The sequence below is a fragment of the Hipposideros armiger genome, unplaced genomic scaffold (genome assembly GCF_001890085.2).
Source record: "Hipposideros armiger isolate ML-2016 unplaced genomic scaffold, ASM189008v1 scaffold_68, whole genome shotgun sequence".
In the NCBI taxonomy this organism is placed as follows: Eukaryota; Metazoa; Chordata; class Mammalia; order Chiroptera; family Hipposideridae; genus Hipposideros; species Hipposideros armiger.
Genome location: NW_017731418.1, coordinates 3,492,706 through 3,506,704, shown reverse-complemented (window position 1 = coordinate 3,506,704; position 13,999 = coordinate 3,492,706). Strand labels below are relative to the sequence as shown.

The 13,999-nt window shown below is 43.5% G+C and overlaps 1 protein-coding gene across 2 annotated transcripts; it reads left to right on the top strand.

Moving 5' to 3' along the window:
* Positions 1 to 1,828: 1,828 nt before the first annotated feature.
* Positions 1,829 to 10,922, top strand: CCKAR (cholecystokinin A receptor). 2 transcript variants are annotated; one of them, XM_019642391.1, is made up of 5 exons: positions 1,829 to 2,128; positions 2,811 to 3,062; positions 6,045 to 6,306; positions 8,157 to 8,284; positions 9,205 to 10,922. In XM_019642391.1, the coding sequence occupies exons 1-5, from the start codon at positions 2,017 to 2,019 to the stop codon at positions 9,741 to 9,743; spliced, it is 1,293 nt and encodes a 430-aa protein (XP_019497936.1). In that variant the 5' UTR covers positions 1,829 to 2,016; the 3' UTR covers positions 9,744 to 10,922. The 2 variants fall into 2 exon arrangements, with proteins under 2 accessions (XP_019497936.1, XP_019497937.1); XM_019642392.1 differs by lacking the exon at positions 1,829 to 2,128 and adding an exon at positions 2,270 to 2,336 and having other exon boundaries at positions 9,205 to 9,744.
* Positions 10,923 to 13,999: the final 3,077 nt, after the last annotated feature.

The following is a 13,999-nucleotide window of genomic DNA, read 5'->3' as shown; positions in this document are numbered from 1 at the left end:
ATCATGGCTTCCAGTGGGCGTCATGATACTAGAACAATGAAAAAAGCTCCACCCTGCAGGAAGTGGCGTGACGATGGGACTTGCTGGGTCCACAAGAGGGTAGCCACCGCTGGTTCTCACCAGCAGATCTTGTGGCCGCCCTGACTCTCGGTTTCTTCATGCACAAAAGGAAAATAGTGATTATTAAATAGCTATTAGTATTATCTGTGATTTATTGAACAGTTTTTGTGTCAGGCACTGCTTTGAGGCAATCAGTCAATCTCCACAACAAATGTCTATGAAGTCATTTTTATCACCATTTGACAGAAGAAGGAAATGCGTGGAGAGAGGTTAAGAGACTGGCTCCATAGTTCGAACAGGTAGCCAGTGAGGCCAGGATTTGATCCTAGGTCTGTCTGGTGCCAAAGCCTGTCCTCTTACTAATTATCAATTCCTTCTCCAATACACCTTCTACTTCTAGTTTCCGTGACTAAGTGCCTCAAAAGTGAGATAGCCATGGTTTCAAAGCAAAGAGGCACCACTATCTTCCCAGCCCCACATCTGAGCCTCGAAGGGGAAAATGCCAGTTATTCATTTATCTGCGTCTGGCAGGGATTCAGCAAAGATATGGTATGCAGCCTTGTCAACTGAGAGACTTGTCAGTACGTAAGGGGCCCCAGAGGTACCTATAATAGACCAAGTCTCAGCCCTGCCAGGCCCACCAGCAGACATAGGGGTTCCACTGCTGTCATTTGCTTTCCCAAAGGTCTGAACTGAGGAGACCCTCTGTATGATGGGCTTTCAAATACCACAGAGCTTATCGGAAAACCCAGACCCCCTGGGGCCTGTCCTGCTCTCTAACCTCACCTCCCACTGCTTGCCACTTGCTCACTCCTACTGCTATCTGTTCCTCCAACAGGCCAAGCTCATTCACACCTCAGGGCCTTTGCACTTGCTGTGACCTCTGCCCAAAATACTGCTCCTTCTGCCTAGGAGAAGCTCTCTCCAGGTCTTCGCAAGCTCCCTCCTCCTTGTCATCCAGTTTTCATCATGGTCACTTCCTCCAGGAGGCCTTTCCTGACCACCCCATCTAAATGAGTACCCCCAACCCATTCCTTTCCATCATCACATCTCCCTGCTTTACTTCCTTCGTGGTGCTTAACACTATCTGAAATAATCTGGTTCATTATTTGTTTATGTGCCCAGAAAAGTGTCTAGCAAATGGGTGACTCTTGATGACTATATGCTGAATGGATAAATGAATGAAAGAAAATCAATAAGTGGGAAATCTTATGAACTTTTTTTGTAACGAGAATCCAGTAACCTATGTTGAAAAATACCCCCCTCTTTTGGGTTAACAAGGGCAGAGACCACCAGAAATAACACTGTGACTGGTAACAGCTTAACAAGCAGCCAGCAGTTATATGCACACACATTGCCGGGCATGGTTCCAAAGCTAAAAAGGCACTAATTGCTTTTCTATAAGGAGGTAGGAACACAGTCCTTCCACGTCCTTTGGTCCTGATGGTCTGCATTATCGTATCTGTTACCGTGTTAATTGTTTCTGTCTCGTGCAGCCAGTTTGGGCTTCATCCTGCACGTGTCTGGGATGGTGACAGGTTCCTACAACTGGGAGCAGTGTGTGCGCTTGTGTGTCTGTGTGTGTGTGTGCCCACGCGCGTGTGCATGTGTGTGTAAAAGCAGTGACACTCTGGGAAGGGTTAACTCACAGTCTGTGCTCAGGGCCCTGAGACTGGCCCAGGAACGGGAGGGGTGGGCCTGGAAGGTGGAGCGGGCTCCGCGTGCATTGGCTGCCTTTGCCAAGACAGGAGTGCAAATGCTTGCCCAGCTGGGCTGAGGGTGCTGAACTCCAGTCGCCTTTAGGAATGGCTGGAAAAAGCCCACACCTAGAGATCCCTCCCTCCCTGCCCTTCCACAGCAGGTCGCATCTGGGAGACTCTCCGGTCATTAGAGGAATGAGACGAGAGTGAGCAATTCCCCAGCTCGCCGGTACCGGGTGGAAAGCAGCAGGCAAGGATGGATGTGGTTGACAGCCTTCTTGTGAATGGAAGCAACACCACTCCTCCCTGCGAACTAGGCATCGAAAATGAGACGCTTTTCTGCTTGGAGCAACCCCATCCGTCCAAAGGTAGGCGTCAGAGACCGTTCTTTTCATTCAGAAAACTACTAGGTTGAGGGAGAAATCAGCAAAGGCTACGCTGATAGAGAAAATATAACTAAGCCCTCATGAGACAAGGCTGGATAAAGTCATCTGTTCAGAAGTTTGGATAAGAGATCAACAAGCAGAATTGAGTCACATATTCTCATGGTTCCCCCTCGGGAGAGTGGGGATTAATGTATGGGACTTGGGGGAACAAAAGCAGGGGGAGGAGGCGCTGAAGTGTAGCAAGAAGGGAGAACAAGTGTCTAGGCTTGAACTTAACAAGCATTACAGAAAAGGTGCTGTCACAGTCTAGCTGTCGCCTTTTCTTGGGGGAAATCCAGCGTGAAGAAGTGATTAAAGCGAGATAAAGCTTAGCAGCTAGGAAAGAAAGCAGTCACTATTCACTGGAGAAGCTTTGTTCTTAAGAAAAAGTGGTTCCTCCGAGTGATTCTTTAACAAACCAACCTTTCAGAAGCAACGGAATCACCCTGTGCTCTCCTCAGTTTGTTTCTGCAAAATATTGTCAGTACAGGAATAGTTGGGTTTAAGGATTGCACCCCTGGAAAAAAAATTGGGAGGAAATAACCGTTGGCTTCATGTGCTAAGGTTTTAGCATTCTGCTCTCATAACCTCCATCCCTCCGTCTTGTCCCGGTTCCTCTTTGCAGAGTGGCAGCCAGCTGTGCAGATTCTCTTGTATTCCTTGATATTCCTGCTCAGCGTGCTGGGGAACACGCTGGTCATCACGGTGCTGATTCGGAACAAGAGGATGAGAACTGTCACCAACATCTTCCTGCTGTCCCTGGCCGTCAGCGACCTCATGCTCTGCCTCTTCTGCATGCCATTCAACCTCATCCCCAACCTGCTCAAGGATTTCATCTTCGGAAGCGCTGTTTGCAAGACCACCACCTACTTCATGGGTGAGTAGCTGCCGGTGATTATTTCTGGAGCTCACTGCAAACCCCACTCAGCCCCAGACCTTCCCAAAGCCCTGACAGTCTCAGTGGAGGAACCCCGCTGAGTGTAAAGAAACAAAACATCTGGCAAGGACACAGGTGCTGGCTTTGAGGTAGCTTAGTCCTCATCAGTCCCCAAAAGTCAGTCCCCCCTCATACGTTGCAGAGGTCAGTATGGAATAAATTGATAAGCAACCACAGAAGAGGCTGGTTTTGCTTGCTTCTGTTAGAAAGGAAGAGATGCAAGCTGCTCTGTCACTTTCTGGAAGCTACTGATTGTATCTTGAGCTCTACTCGAGTCGCGGCTTTTGGGGGTGGCAATGTTGGTAGAAGAGGGTTCTTTCTGTTGTTGCCTTTGCTTTCCAGGGGAACAGGGACTTTTTGACAACCAGTTACATCACAGCTCTAGCCTCCCTTCTCAGGATTCACTGCCCAGCCTGTTCCCCCAGTGAGAGAGACATCTCCACCCCTAGATGGGGGCTGTAGGGGCCACTAAGTTAACCCTGATTGGCTGAAATATGGGGCTCTCTGTCTATGCCAATCAAAATTGTGATGATAAAATTCACGGGAGCTAACATTTTGAGCACTTTTAATGCACCCAATGTTATGCTAAGTGCTTTTACTTCCATGATCTTATTTTCATGGGTCAAACACCCTATGAAGTAAGGACAGTTAGTTTTCCCTGACTCACTGAGGAGGGAACAGAGGCACAGAGAAGTTCGTCATGGGCCCAAGGGTACACAGGTGTTAAGCCACAGAGCTGGGATTTGAACCCAGATCAGCGGCCACCACAGTGGTGAGGACACTGCCTCAGTCTGCCAGCTGCTGCAGCTCTCCTGAAGGAGAAGGAAGACATGTCTGCCAAGTTGCCTTGTCCCTTGCCTGTTCTGAGAACTAGCTGGGAGGAGGAGGCGAGCAGGGAAATGCGAGGGAGCTGGTTTTTGTTCTGGCCTAAGCCTTGCAAAATATGCAGGGCTGAGTTGGGCTGGGACAGGCCTTCATGACCGGAATGCTTTAAAAGCCTTTATTTCTCCGAGTTGAGGAAGTGGGATCCAGCACCAACAAAATGATGATGAATTACCGACCTGCGTGCCACGGACAAATAACCAAGAAAGTGTCATTCTGTGTCCAAGTCCTCTGAAAATAAAAATAGTCTTACCAAGGAAAGGGATCATTGTTAAACAATGAAGCAATAATAACAGCTAGCATGACATAGCGCTGTAGGCTTTCAAGGCCCATCCACTTCTACCTTGTGGACAATGCTATTTAAGAATCTGAACAAGAATATGTGAAAGGAGATTTAAAAGGAGGGCTCGTGCTCTTGCACAACGTTGTGAATTTGCTAAATGCCACAGAATTATTCGCTTTCAAATGGTTAATTTTATGTTATGTGAATGTCATCTCAATAAAAAATGTGGTTTTTTTAAATAGCTAAAATGAGAAGCAAAATAATTCAGAAAGTGTTTGCAATATCGTAATGGTTTTGGTAAACTTCTGATTTCAGTGATTTCAGCTCTTCCCTTGATTTTGAGTTCTCCTCAATACTATTCCTAACAGTTACTCCTTATAGCCAAAAAAAAAGGGGGATGCTTTCCTGATGATGGGTTTATAATTACAGTGGACCCATCAAACAGACTTTACTCTGAGAAATTTGGGGCGATACTCTCTAATCTAAATGTCATCAACTCCTTAGGGTAAAGTCCAGTGAAATATAGTGAATCTTGTCTCAGAGCATGAGCTTTTATTTAATGGTTTTGGGATTAAAGTTTTCTTTAAGTATTTAAGAAATGCTATGGATAGTCTCCCTAGAAAATGAACACTTTTATACAGTCTCAGAGAATTAATTTATATCCATAAAAGACCCCAGGTTAACTTCTGCTCCCAAACTTAAATGAATTCTTAGGTTTAAGAAATCAAGGTAAGAGATAATCATAAAAATTGCAAGAATTCATTGATAAAGAACTAAAGGGAATCTTAATAGGATAAGACATTATAATAAACATACACACACAAAATTAAGGAAAATTAAGCTTTGCTAACTATAGCTCAGTACATCATTTTAAATGAGGTGTTTCGATGTCTTTCTCATTGATGATGATGGCTGCTCATTCTACAAAATACAGAAAAGCAAAAAATAAAAAGGAAGACCCTAGTTCTGCCACCCAGAGAAACTTTTAGTTACAATATGCAGTTTTTCTTCTTCATCCTTTTTTATTGTGTTTTTTTAAGAAAGTACATTTTGAAACTGAGAATGTTTCCCTCTTAAAAACAGTCTGTACTAGAAATTTTCAGAAAGGGTTTTAATGCCCTTACCTCAAACCCCAGTGATTTTGCAGGGTCACAGTCCTTGAGACTGTGGGTGATAAGGTCAAGTTAATTATGCAGATTATGCTCAAAATTAGAGCTTTTTGCTTTTCTATGTATTACCCCCAAAATCTCTGTGGGATATCCTCTGTGATGTAACTGGTTGTCAAAAAGTCCCTGTTCCCCTGGAAAGCAAAGGCAACAACAGAAAGAACCTTCTTTCACCACCATTGCCACCCCCCAAAAGCCGCAACTCGAGTAGAGCTCAGAATACAATCCTCTTGGTTATTAGTAAATGAGCACCTTCAGCCTAAGAAGGAGTTAGGGTGTAATCAAAATTCAATAAGTTAGGGTGTTAATCAAAATTCAACAAACTTATCTGAAAATTGGCAATGAGATGTATTTGCAAATATATTTCTTTAACTGCTTTCTTAATCCTTTTTGGAACAAAGCTAGGAATAAATCATTTAAAATATATATATATATATATATATATATATATATATACATACACAAGATTTCATTATCCTCTGAGCAATTTTCTTTGATATCAACTTGTGCGGACCAGATATGCTTAAGCTAATTTGCAAATAAACTTTGGATTTCAGAGGCGACAAAACCGGCTTCTTTGTTTCTTCCCAGGCACCTCTGTGAGTGTATCCACTTTTAACCTGGTTGCCATATCTCTGGAGAGATATGGTGCAATTTGCAAGCCCTTACAGTCCCGGGTCTGGCAGACGAAATCCCACGCTTTGAAGGTGATTGCCGCTACCTGGTGTCTCTCCTTTACCATCATGACTCCGTACCCAATTTATAGCAACTTGGTGCCTTTTACCAAAAATAACAACCAGACCGCGAACATGTGCCGCTTTCTACTGCCAAACGATGTTATGCAGCAGTCCTGGTAAGGTAGTGCGCTGTTCGTTTGCTTGATACAACTTGATGTAATGTTGACATTTTCATAAAAACTGGAACGTATTGTCCAGAGTAGCTGGAGGATCAGTTTCCTGAAAGCATTTTGAGAAGGATCATTCTAACCTCTTTCTAGGACAATAGTGACAGCAGACAGAGTGCTCTGTTTTACATTCCGTATATATGTTCATTCAATTAATCCTCTCAAACCCCTACAGGGTAGGTACTATTATTGTCCCCATTTTACAGAGGAGGAAACTGAGACACAGTGGGGTTCAGTAAATTGTTCAAAGTCCCAAGCCTAGAAGAGGCAGAGCCTCTGTGCTTACCCACTATGCAGCGTGCTTCCTGACAGTCTACTGCAGGTCCAGGCTAGATGATTTGGGGGGTTATGATTTTCTAAGAATTGAAAACAGAGCAAGGGTGGCTCCCAGATCCCATCTGGTTTTTCTTAGAGCTGCAACTATGGTACTTGCACAGAGCACTTTACTAGAAATCAAAAAGCAAAATTCTAATACCTGTTTCTTTCCTTACAAGTTGGGTGATAAAATTCACATAAGCTTCTGAGGTAGAGGTTCTTTATCTGTATAAGGATTTAACAAGATAGATATCTTTTATCTAGCTCATTGGGTGTAAGGTTCAAAAGAGAATGTGTGTATACAAATGCCATTATATATCTTTTAAAAAATTACACAAATTCAGGGTATTATGTTTACTAATTCCAAGCAAGTTTTAGAAACAGGGGGCTAGACATTTAAAAATGACTCAAAACTGAGATAAATCTGCTGTCTCTACCTTCCTTTTTTTCATTTCAAGCCAGTAACACACACACACACACACACACACACACACACACACACACACACACATAATTATGTTGCAAATGAGAAGGATTTGAAAAGGAATCTTATCAAAACATGTCCAATTGAAATGAGAAATGGCCGAGCCACCATGAGCCTCTGACAATTTTATGGCCTAATCGTGTAACCTTACACATGCCAGACTACAAAGATGATTTAGGGGCCAGACTCATAAAAGAGGAGGCTACGATGCTTCAGGAATCAAATGTGTTTAGAGAAAGCATAGCTCGGCCCCACCAGGCACTAGGGAGGCCATGCCACTTCCCAGGGGGTCAGAAACGGCCAGAACGGTTTTGCCACGCCATGTTTTACAAAACCAAGGAGGTTTTCTGTCATTCTTACCCATGCTTTGGACTATTCGGTTGGTATATTGACATGGTTAAGAGCATAGGTTCTAGAATCATATTGCTTGGATTCAAATCCCACCTTTGCCACTAGGTGAATGACTTACGGCAAGTTATTTAAATCTCTTTAAGTCTCAGTTCCCTCATCTGTAGGGTAGGCATTATGATAATAGTACCTACCTCAAAGGTTATTATGGGAGTTAATATCTAATAATATCTGTAATAATATCTATATAAAATGCTTAGCCTAGTGGATAGCACATTTAATAAGTCCTCCATGAATGTAAGCTCTTATTTATTTATTTGGTAACAGCTTTACTGAGATAAAGTTCACATACTCTTTTTGTTCTTTTAAGTTCCCATTAATTTTATACGTTGACTTGTTTCAGGCACAGAATTATACCAAAATTTTCCAATTTAACTAGTCCTTCATAAGAGACTTTATCTGAAAAAGAGAAAAGAAGTAAACAACTTCTAACAACTGAACCTCCAGACATGGAATTTCCAAGGATATTAAACACTAGTAATTAATGTGTTTGCTCAGACCAGTTTAAATGGAGATGAACCCTATTTATTCCATCCCATCTGAGTTTGAAATACTAGATTGCTGGTTATTGGATTTCTTTTTATTTTATTAGGCACACGTTCCTGTTACTCATCCTTTTTCTTCTTCCTGGAATTGTGATGATGGTGGCATACGGATTAATCTCTTTGGAACTTTACCAAGGAATAAAATTTGATGCTAGCCAGAAGAAGTCTGCTAGAGGTAACTATCTTTCAGCTGTATGTTTATGCTAAAAGATCACAAAAGCTTGTTTTCTGTAACTTAAAATAGATCTACCCACAGTATAGTGGAGATTTTCAAAAGTATTATGAGCAGTCTTATGTGTCATAGCCACAGTCATGAGCCCAAGTCTCTCTAGTTCCTCATCTGTACAATGGAGAAACCATTCCTCTCGAAAGAGTGCTGAGTGGAATAAAACAAGATGATACACACATACCCCAGTTACAAGCTGAGGGCCCATGTGCCCCAGATTTCCTGCAATGCTGTATTCAAATGGAACCCCTTCAGCCGCAGAAGCTAATTATAATTCCAGTCCCCCATCCTATCTCCGCCCTTCACCCTCACTTTGCAGTGGCCACAAAGCCTCACCCCTTCCCCATTCATTACAATCCACTATCCACGTAACGTGTTCCCCTCCTCACTCCACCTCTCCACTCCGTTCTTTACCGTGTGTACAACTTAGTCGCTCTAGCTTCTTTGGCTTTTCTTGATTTTTGCTCATTATCTAGATTCCTCACAGTAAAAGCTTACTCTGGAGGCTTACCAAGGGAGCAGGGTCCTTTCCCCCGAGGAGCTGGGGAAAGTAAGGAAAAGAGTGTGAATAGTCATTCTTCAATCACTTTTTATCCTTATACCCTACATACATAAAATATTATTTTATCATTATATATCATGTTATATAATATTAGTTTTAAGCAGCGTTTAATTTCAAAGAAAGGATTAGTATAGGTCAGTACTTCCCAAGGACTAGTACAGATCAGTACTTACATTGCAGGCCCAAGGTTGCCCAATGTTTCAGTTCAAGTTTGGATGAGCCGCCTTGATGGAGAGGGTGGGAGTTCCGTGCCTTCTGCCTGGCACGGCCCATCCCGAACAGTAAGCGATGTCATTTGCCCACCCAGAAAGGAAACCGAGCACGGGCAGCAGCGGCAGGTACGAGGACAGTGACGGGTGTTACCTGCAGAAGTCCAAGCACCCTCGGAAGCTGGCGCTTCAACGGCTGTCCAGCAGCAGCAGCGGCGGCGGCAGGGTCGACCGCATCAGGAGCAGCAGCTCCGCGGCCAACCTGATGGCCAAGAAGCGGGTGATCCGCATGCTCATGGTCATTGTGGTCCTCTTCTTCCTCTGCTGGATGCCCATCTTCAGCGCCAACGCCTGGCGGGCCTACGACACCGCCTCCGCGGAGCGCCACCTGTCGGGGACCCCCATTTCCTTCATCCTCCTGCTCTCCTACACCTCCTCTTGCGTCAACCCCATCATCTACTGCTTCATGAACAAACGGTTCCGCCTGGGCTTCATGGCCACCTTCCCCTGCTGCCCCAACCCTGGCCCGCCAGGGGCGAGAGGAGAGGTGGGAGAGGAGGAGGAAGCCAGGACCACGGGGGCCTCTCTGTCCAGGTACTCTTACAGCCACATGAGCGCCTCGGCCCCGCCCCCGTGAGCTGCACCCCGGCCCTCCAGTGCAGAAGGAAGGAGGGGGGACTGAGGAAGGGAGAAGGGACGGAGGAGGAAGAGGCAGCAGGACGTGAGGGAGGAGAAAGGCTCCATTTCCTGTGGGAACTAGTCATTGCTTTTCATCCTTCATCCAGGCTCCAGGAAACACTGCTAGGGTGGGGCCGTGACGTGCTTTCTAGGCAGTTCGAGGCAGGAAATGTTCAATCATTCGCCATCAGAAAAACCTCAGCAGGCCAGTAATGGGAGTCCAACGGGGCTCGTGCTGCAAATGTTATTGCCCAGTACATGTTTCACTGGGAATGTGGACCCTACTGAGCCTTAGAAGGTTCTAGAACATCCAAGGTGGGTTCTCATGCCCCATAGTGACACGCTTCTGTGCTTTGCTTCTTCTGCTGATGCAGAAATGTGACAGCCGCTTTGCCCCTGGGGAGTCTAATCCCTGGTGTACATACTATGGCCACCTCCCTCATCATGACCACAAAGAGGGACAGGAAGCAAACCCTCATCTGGCCATTTTCTGTAGTAAGAGAACAGCTTGACTTTTTCTTCTTGAGGTCGGTCAAGGACATTCAGAGGCATACGTTGATGTGGTCATCAGGATAGCATAAGAAACTTTGTCTCAAAGATGGAATTTGGAACTTATATTTCTAAAAATAACAGAGAATACAAGGCAAATAAAATAGCTGGATGAAATGCTACCTTACTATAAGGAATAGTAAGTGCCAGAAGGTACCTAGAAATATTTTTTTCGACTTAAATGATATCTGTCGCTTAACGCCACCTTTATATAGTGATATTAAGCCCCAGGGCTTCTTTGCCTTAACTTTGTTTTTCATACTCTTCTGGCACTTTCTTTTTTTTCAGAAAGACCTCCAGGTACAAAGGAGAGTTGCAACCTATGCGTACCTGGCCACAGGTGGAAACATGAGTAGTCGGGCCCAGAATAAAAACTGGCACACTTGGATTCAATTAACAAAACAGCTTTTGATTGTCAAAGCTGTCTATTCTTTAAGTACAAACTATGTATTTGCTAATAATTGTATTGATTTTTATGTACATGTGTAAACCAAACTTATGTTCTTTACATATAAGTATACTCTTTGGTGTATTTCAAAAGAGAAAAATAGTCAATTGATGTTGGAATTCAGCAAGTGTTATAACCTCACATTTCTTTACAACAGCTGGAGTTTCATGTGAATTACTTTTCTTTGCAAAATTAGTGTTGAAACCTCTCTCCTCTAATTTTGAAATCTCAATTTAAAATAAGATGTGAGTTATGCATTTAGATAAAAAGCAATGCATTTCTAGAATAGAGGGTGTCAATCCAGTCTACCAGTACTTCTTTCTTTTTAAGGACAACATTGTCCTGTCTGCTTAAATATAAAATTAACAGATATTTTTGACTGAAACAAGTTTACATGCTAGTGTAGGAAGTAAAAAAACAAAACAACAACAACAACAACAAAACCACGAAGAAAGATTACAGCTTCCATGCCTCCATGCATCTGACAAGGAGCTTTTCTCCTTCTTGCTTTCATGGGGCCACGACCATCCATTGATCCTGGCCTGACACTCTTCATAACACACAAGGGCCAGTGATTTCAATTATTGAAAAAAATCAATATGGAAGAGGGGAAGGAGTGAAGGATGGGAAAAAGTGATCATGAGAGGAAGGGACGTGGTGTAATTGAAAAAGCTAATGAGTGTCACCATTTGATTCTTTTTTTGGGGGGAAGGGGGTTCAATGCCAACAAGCCAAAAATTTGAAGGCCTTACCATTTTATCCTGGTAGGTGTTCGTTTTTCTATTCCTCAGACTATAATATAATATTAATATTTATAACCAGTCCTCTCAGTCAAAGATTTCAAAGTAAAAATTCAGTCCACTAAAATGCACACTACTAAATGGTAATGATAAAAGGAGTAAGACATTGAAAATGTCTCCAATATTTGATTAAATCCTACAAAATCTACATTTTCCCTGACAGAAGAATAAACATTACCCTCGGATAGTGTTAGCATATAAATGAAGATAAATTAGGCCCCCCCCCCAATTTTGAGAACTTCTGGAAGTTCCAAAGGGGTATTAACCTAAAAATAGGTTGCCAGATTTAGCAAATACAAATACAGGATGTGCAGTTAAATTCTAATTTCAGATAAATAACAAATATTGTTTTTAGGATAAGTATGTCCCATGCACTAAAATACATTCCTATAAAATAATTTTTGAATCACATAAACTATAAATAAGATTTCCCAGATATAGAAATATAAAATGCCTCTGTTCACTAAATATCTTGGAAGGTCTTTCACATCAAGTTTTTTTAAAAGAAAGAAGAAAAACGCTATTAACTTTCAGAATCTGTGCCTGACCTTTGGGAATGGTACTATCAATAGGCTGATTTTACACGTAAAAAAAAAAAAATTTTTTTTAACATAAGTCTATTCTATAAATAAAGGCACCTGCCTTTATTTCATGCTAAAGTGGATTACCAATTTGAATTTGAAATACAGTAACAAGTAGAGTTAAGAAAACAGATTCGCCCAGTTTGGGCATCTTCTAGTGTCTTCTGGTAGCTTCCACTCATCAGCAGAGTGTATCTTTGTGTACAACTTGAGTGTGTCTTTGATCTTCACTTAGTACATGTGCCCCAGTGGTTGCTAGTGCCCTAGTTACTGTGGTAATCTCTCACAATAAACTAGTCGTGGCTAATGAGCAGTGCATGCATCCATATGACTGCTTACACATGTTTGTGTGTGCTTAGCAGGTACCCCCTCCATTCAGTCAAATGCAATCTCCATGAGGCCAGTGACAGTAGCTGTTAAACCTCACTGTATTTCCTTCCAGTGTTATGCCCAGTACTGTGCACACCATGAGTGCTTAATAAATCTTGTGACTGACTTCTGTTCTGTCTCCTGTGCTTTTGGGGGACCCTCTCCTTCCACAGAGGTGATTCTCAACAAGGAAGGCACATTCTTGGGGGAGGGGGATGGTATCAGAATTTCTAGAGGGCTTCTTCCAGCTCTATAGGTACCCCCGCCCAAGATTCACCTATATGAGCATTTGCTGCCAGCTCTTCCTCCACTTTTTCTCTCTCTCCTGTGTGTGTGTGTGTGTGTGTGTGTGTGTGTGTGAGCAATTAAAGATATTACTGACAGCAGGGTGTTGTGCTTGTGAACAATGAAAGACAGATAAAAAGCTTTGGTGGAAAGGACAAATATTGTACGATTTCACTCAAACAAAACATCTAAAATCGTCAAAATCACCAAAACAAAGAGTAGAAAGGGGGTTAGCAGGGGCTGGAGGAAGGAGGAGGGGGAATTAGTATTTGATGAGTATAGAGTTTAAGTGTTGGAAGACGAAGAAAGTCTAGACACACGTAAATATACTTAACACTACTGAACTGGTACATTAACCACTGTCACACCAATAAATTTAATTTTTAAAAAATGGTTAAGATGGTAAATCTAATGTTATCTGTTTTTTTAGCATAGTCAAAAAGGGGGCGGGCAGGGTTTGGGAACCACTGGTCTCTAGTGTCCCTCTGCCTTCCCGGCTCCCTGCACTCAGTCACTTTAAGGAGAACAGTAAAAATCCAGGACCACATCCCTAATCCATGCTAAAACACTGAACTCGCTCATTAGGGCTGGTAAATATTATCAAAGCCCATCTGGTGCCTTAGCTGTCCCCTCTCGTCCAGTGCTGTCCTATGGGACCTCTCTGAGAGCCTCTCAGTGACACGTGTGGTGGGGCGTCCTCTGCTTCCTTGAATGGGATGTCTGTGACCCCTCAAGTGGAACACAGACTCCAGGCTTCCTAAACCTGCTTCCACAGCCCGGGGCCAGCCCCACAAGTGCACACCCCACCCCAGCTCTTAGAAGCCCAGCCTGAGAGGAATCTCAGGTCCTCCTTCCTGCCCACGAAGAGAGGTCAGAGAAGTATAAATTATCCAGCACCCCGCATGGGTCAGAGCACATAACAGGGCCTCTGGAAGTGCCTGGGGATGAGTGAGGGAGGGAATGAGGAATATGTTTAAATGGAGTTGCGCCTCAAAGCCAGTCCCTTCCTGGCCCCTTTGGGGAGGGCCTGCTGTCCTAACCAGAGGCATCGTGTACAAATGTGCAGCAGTGCTTGACAGAAGGTGAGGCTGACTGGGCAGCCGGATTCTGTTTCCAATCCACCATGCTGTACAGGAAGTCCTGCCTTTGACTTCACTGCCCATCAACACCTCTTCTGAGGGGA

Coding starts and splice junctions, on each gene's coding strand:
- CCKAR (XM_019642391.1), top strand. CDS start 2,017: ATGGATGTGGTTGACAGCCTTCTTGTGAATGGAAGCAACACCACTCCT. Junction 6,307..8,156: donor GATGTTATGCAGCAGTCCTG/GTAAGGTAGTGC, acceptor TTATTTTATTAG/GCACACGTTCCTGTTACTCA. Junction 8,285..9,204: donor CCAGAAGAAGTCTGCTAGAG/GTAACTATCTTT, acceptor TTGCCCACCCAG/AAAGGAAACCGAGCACGGGC.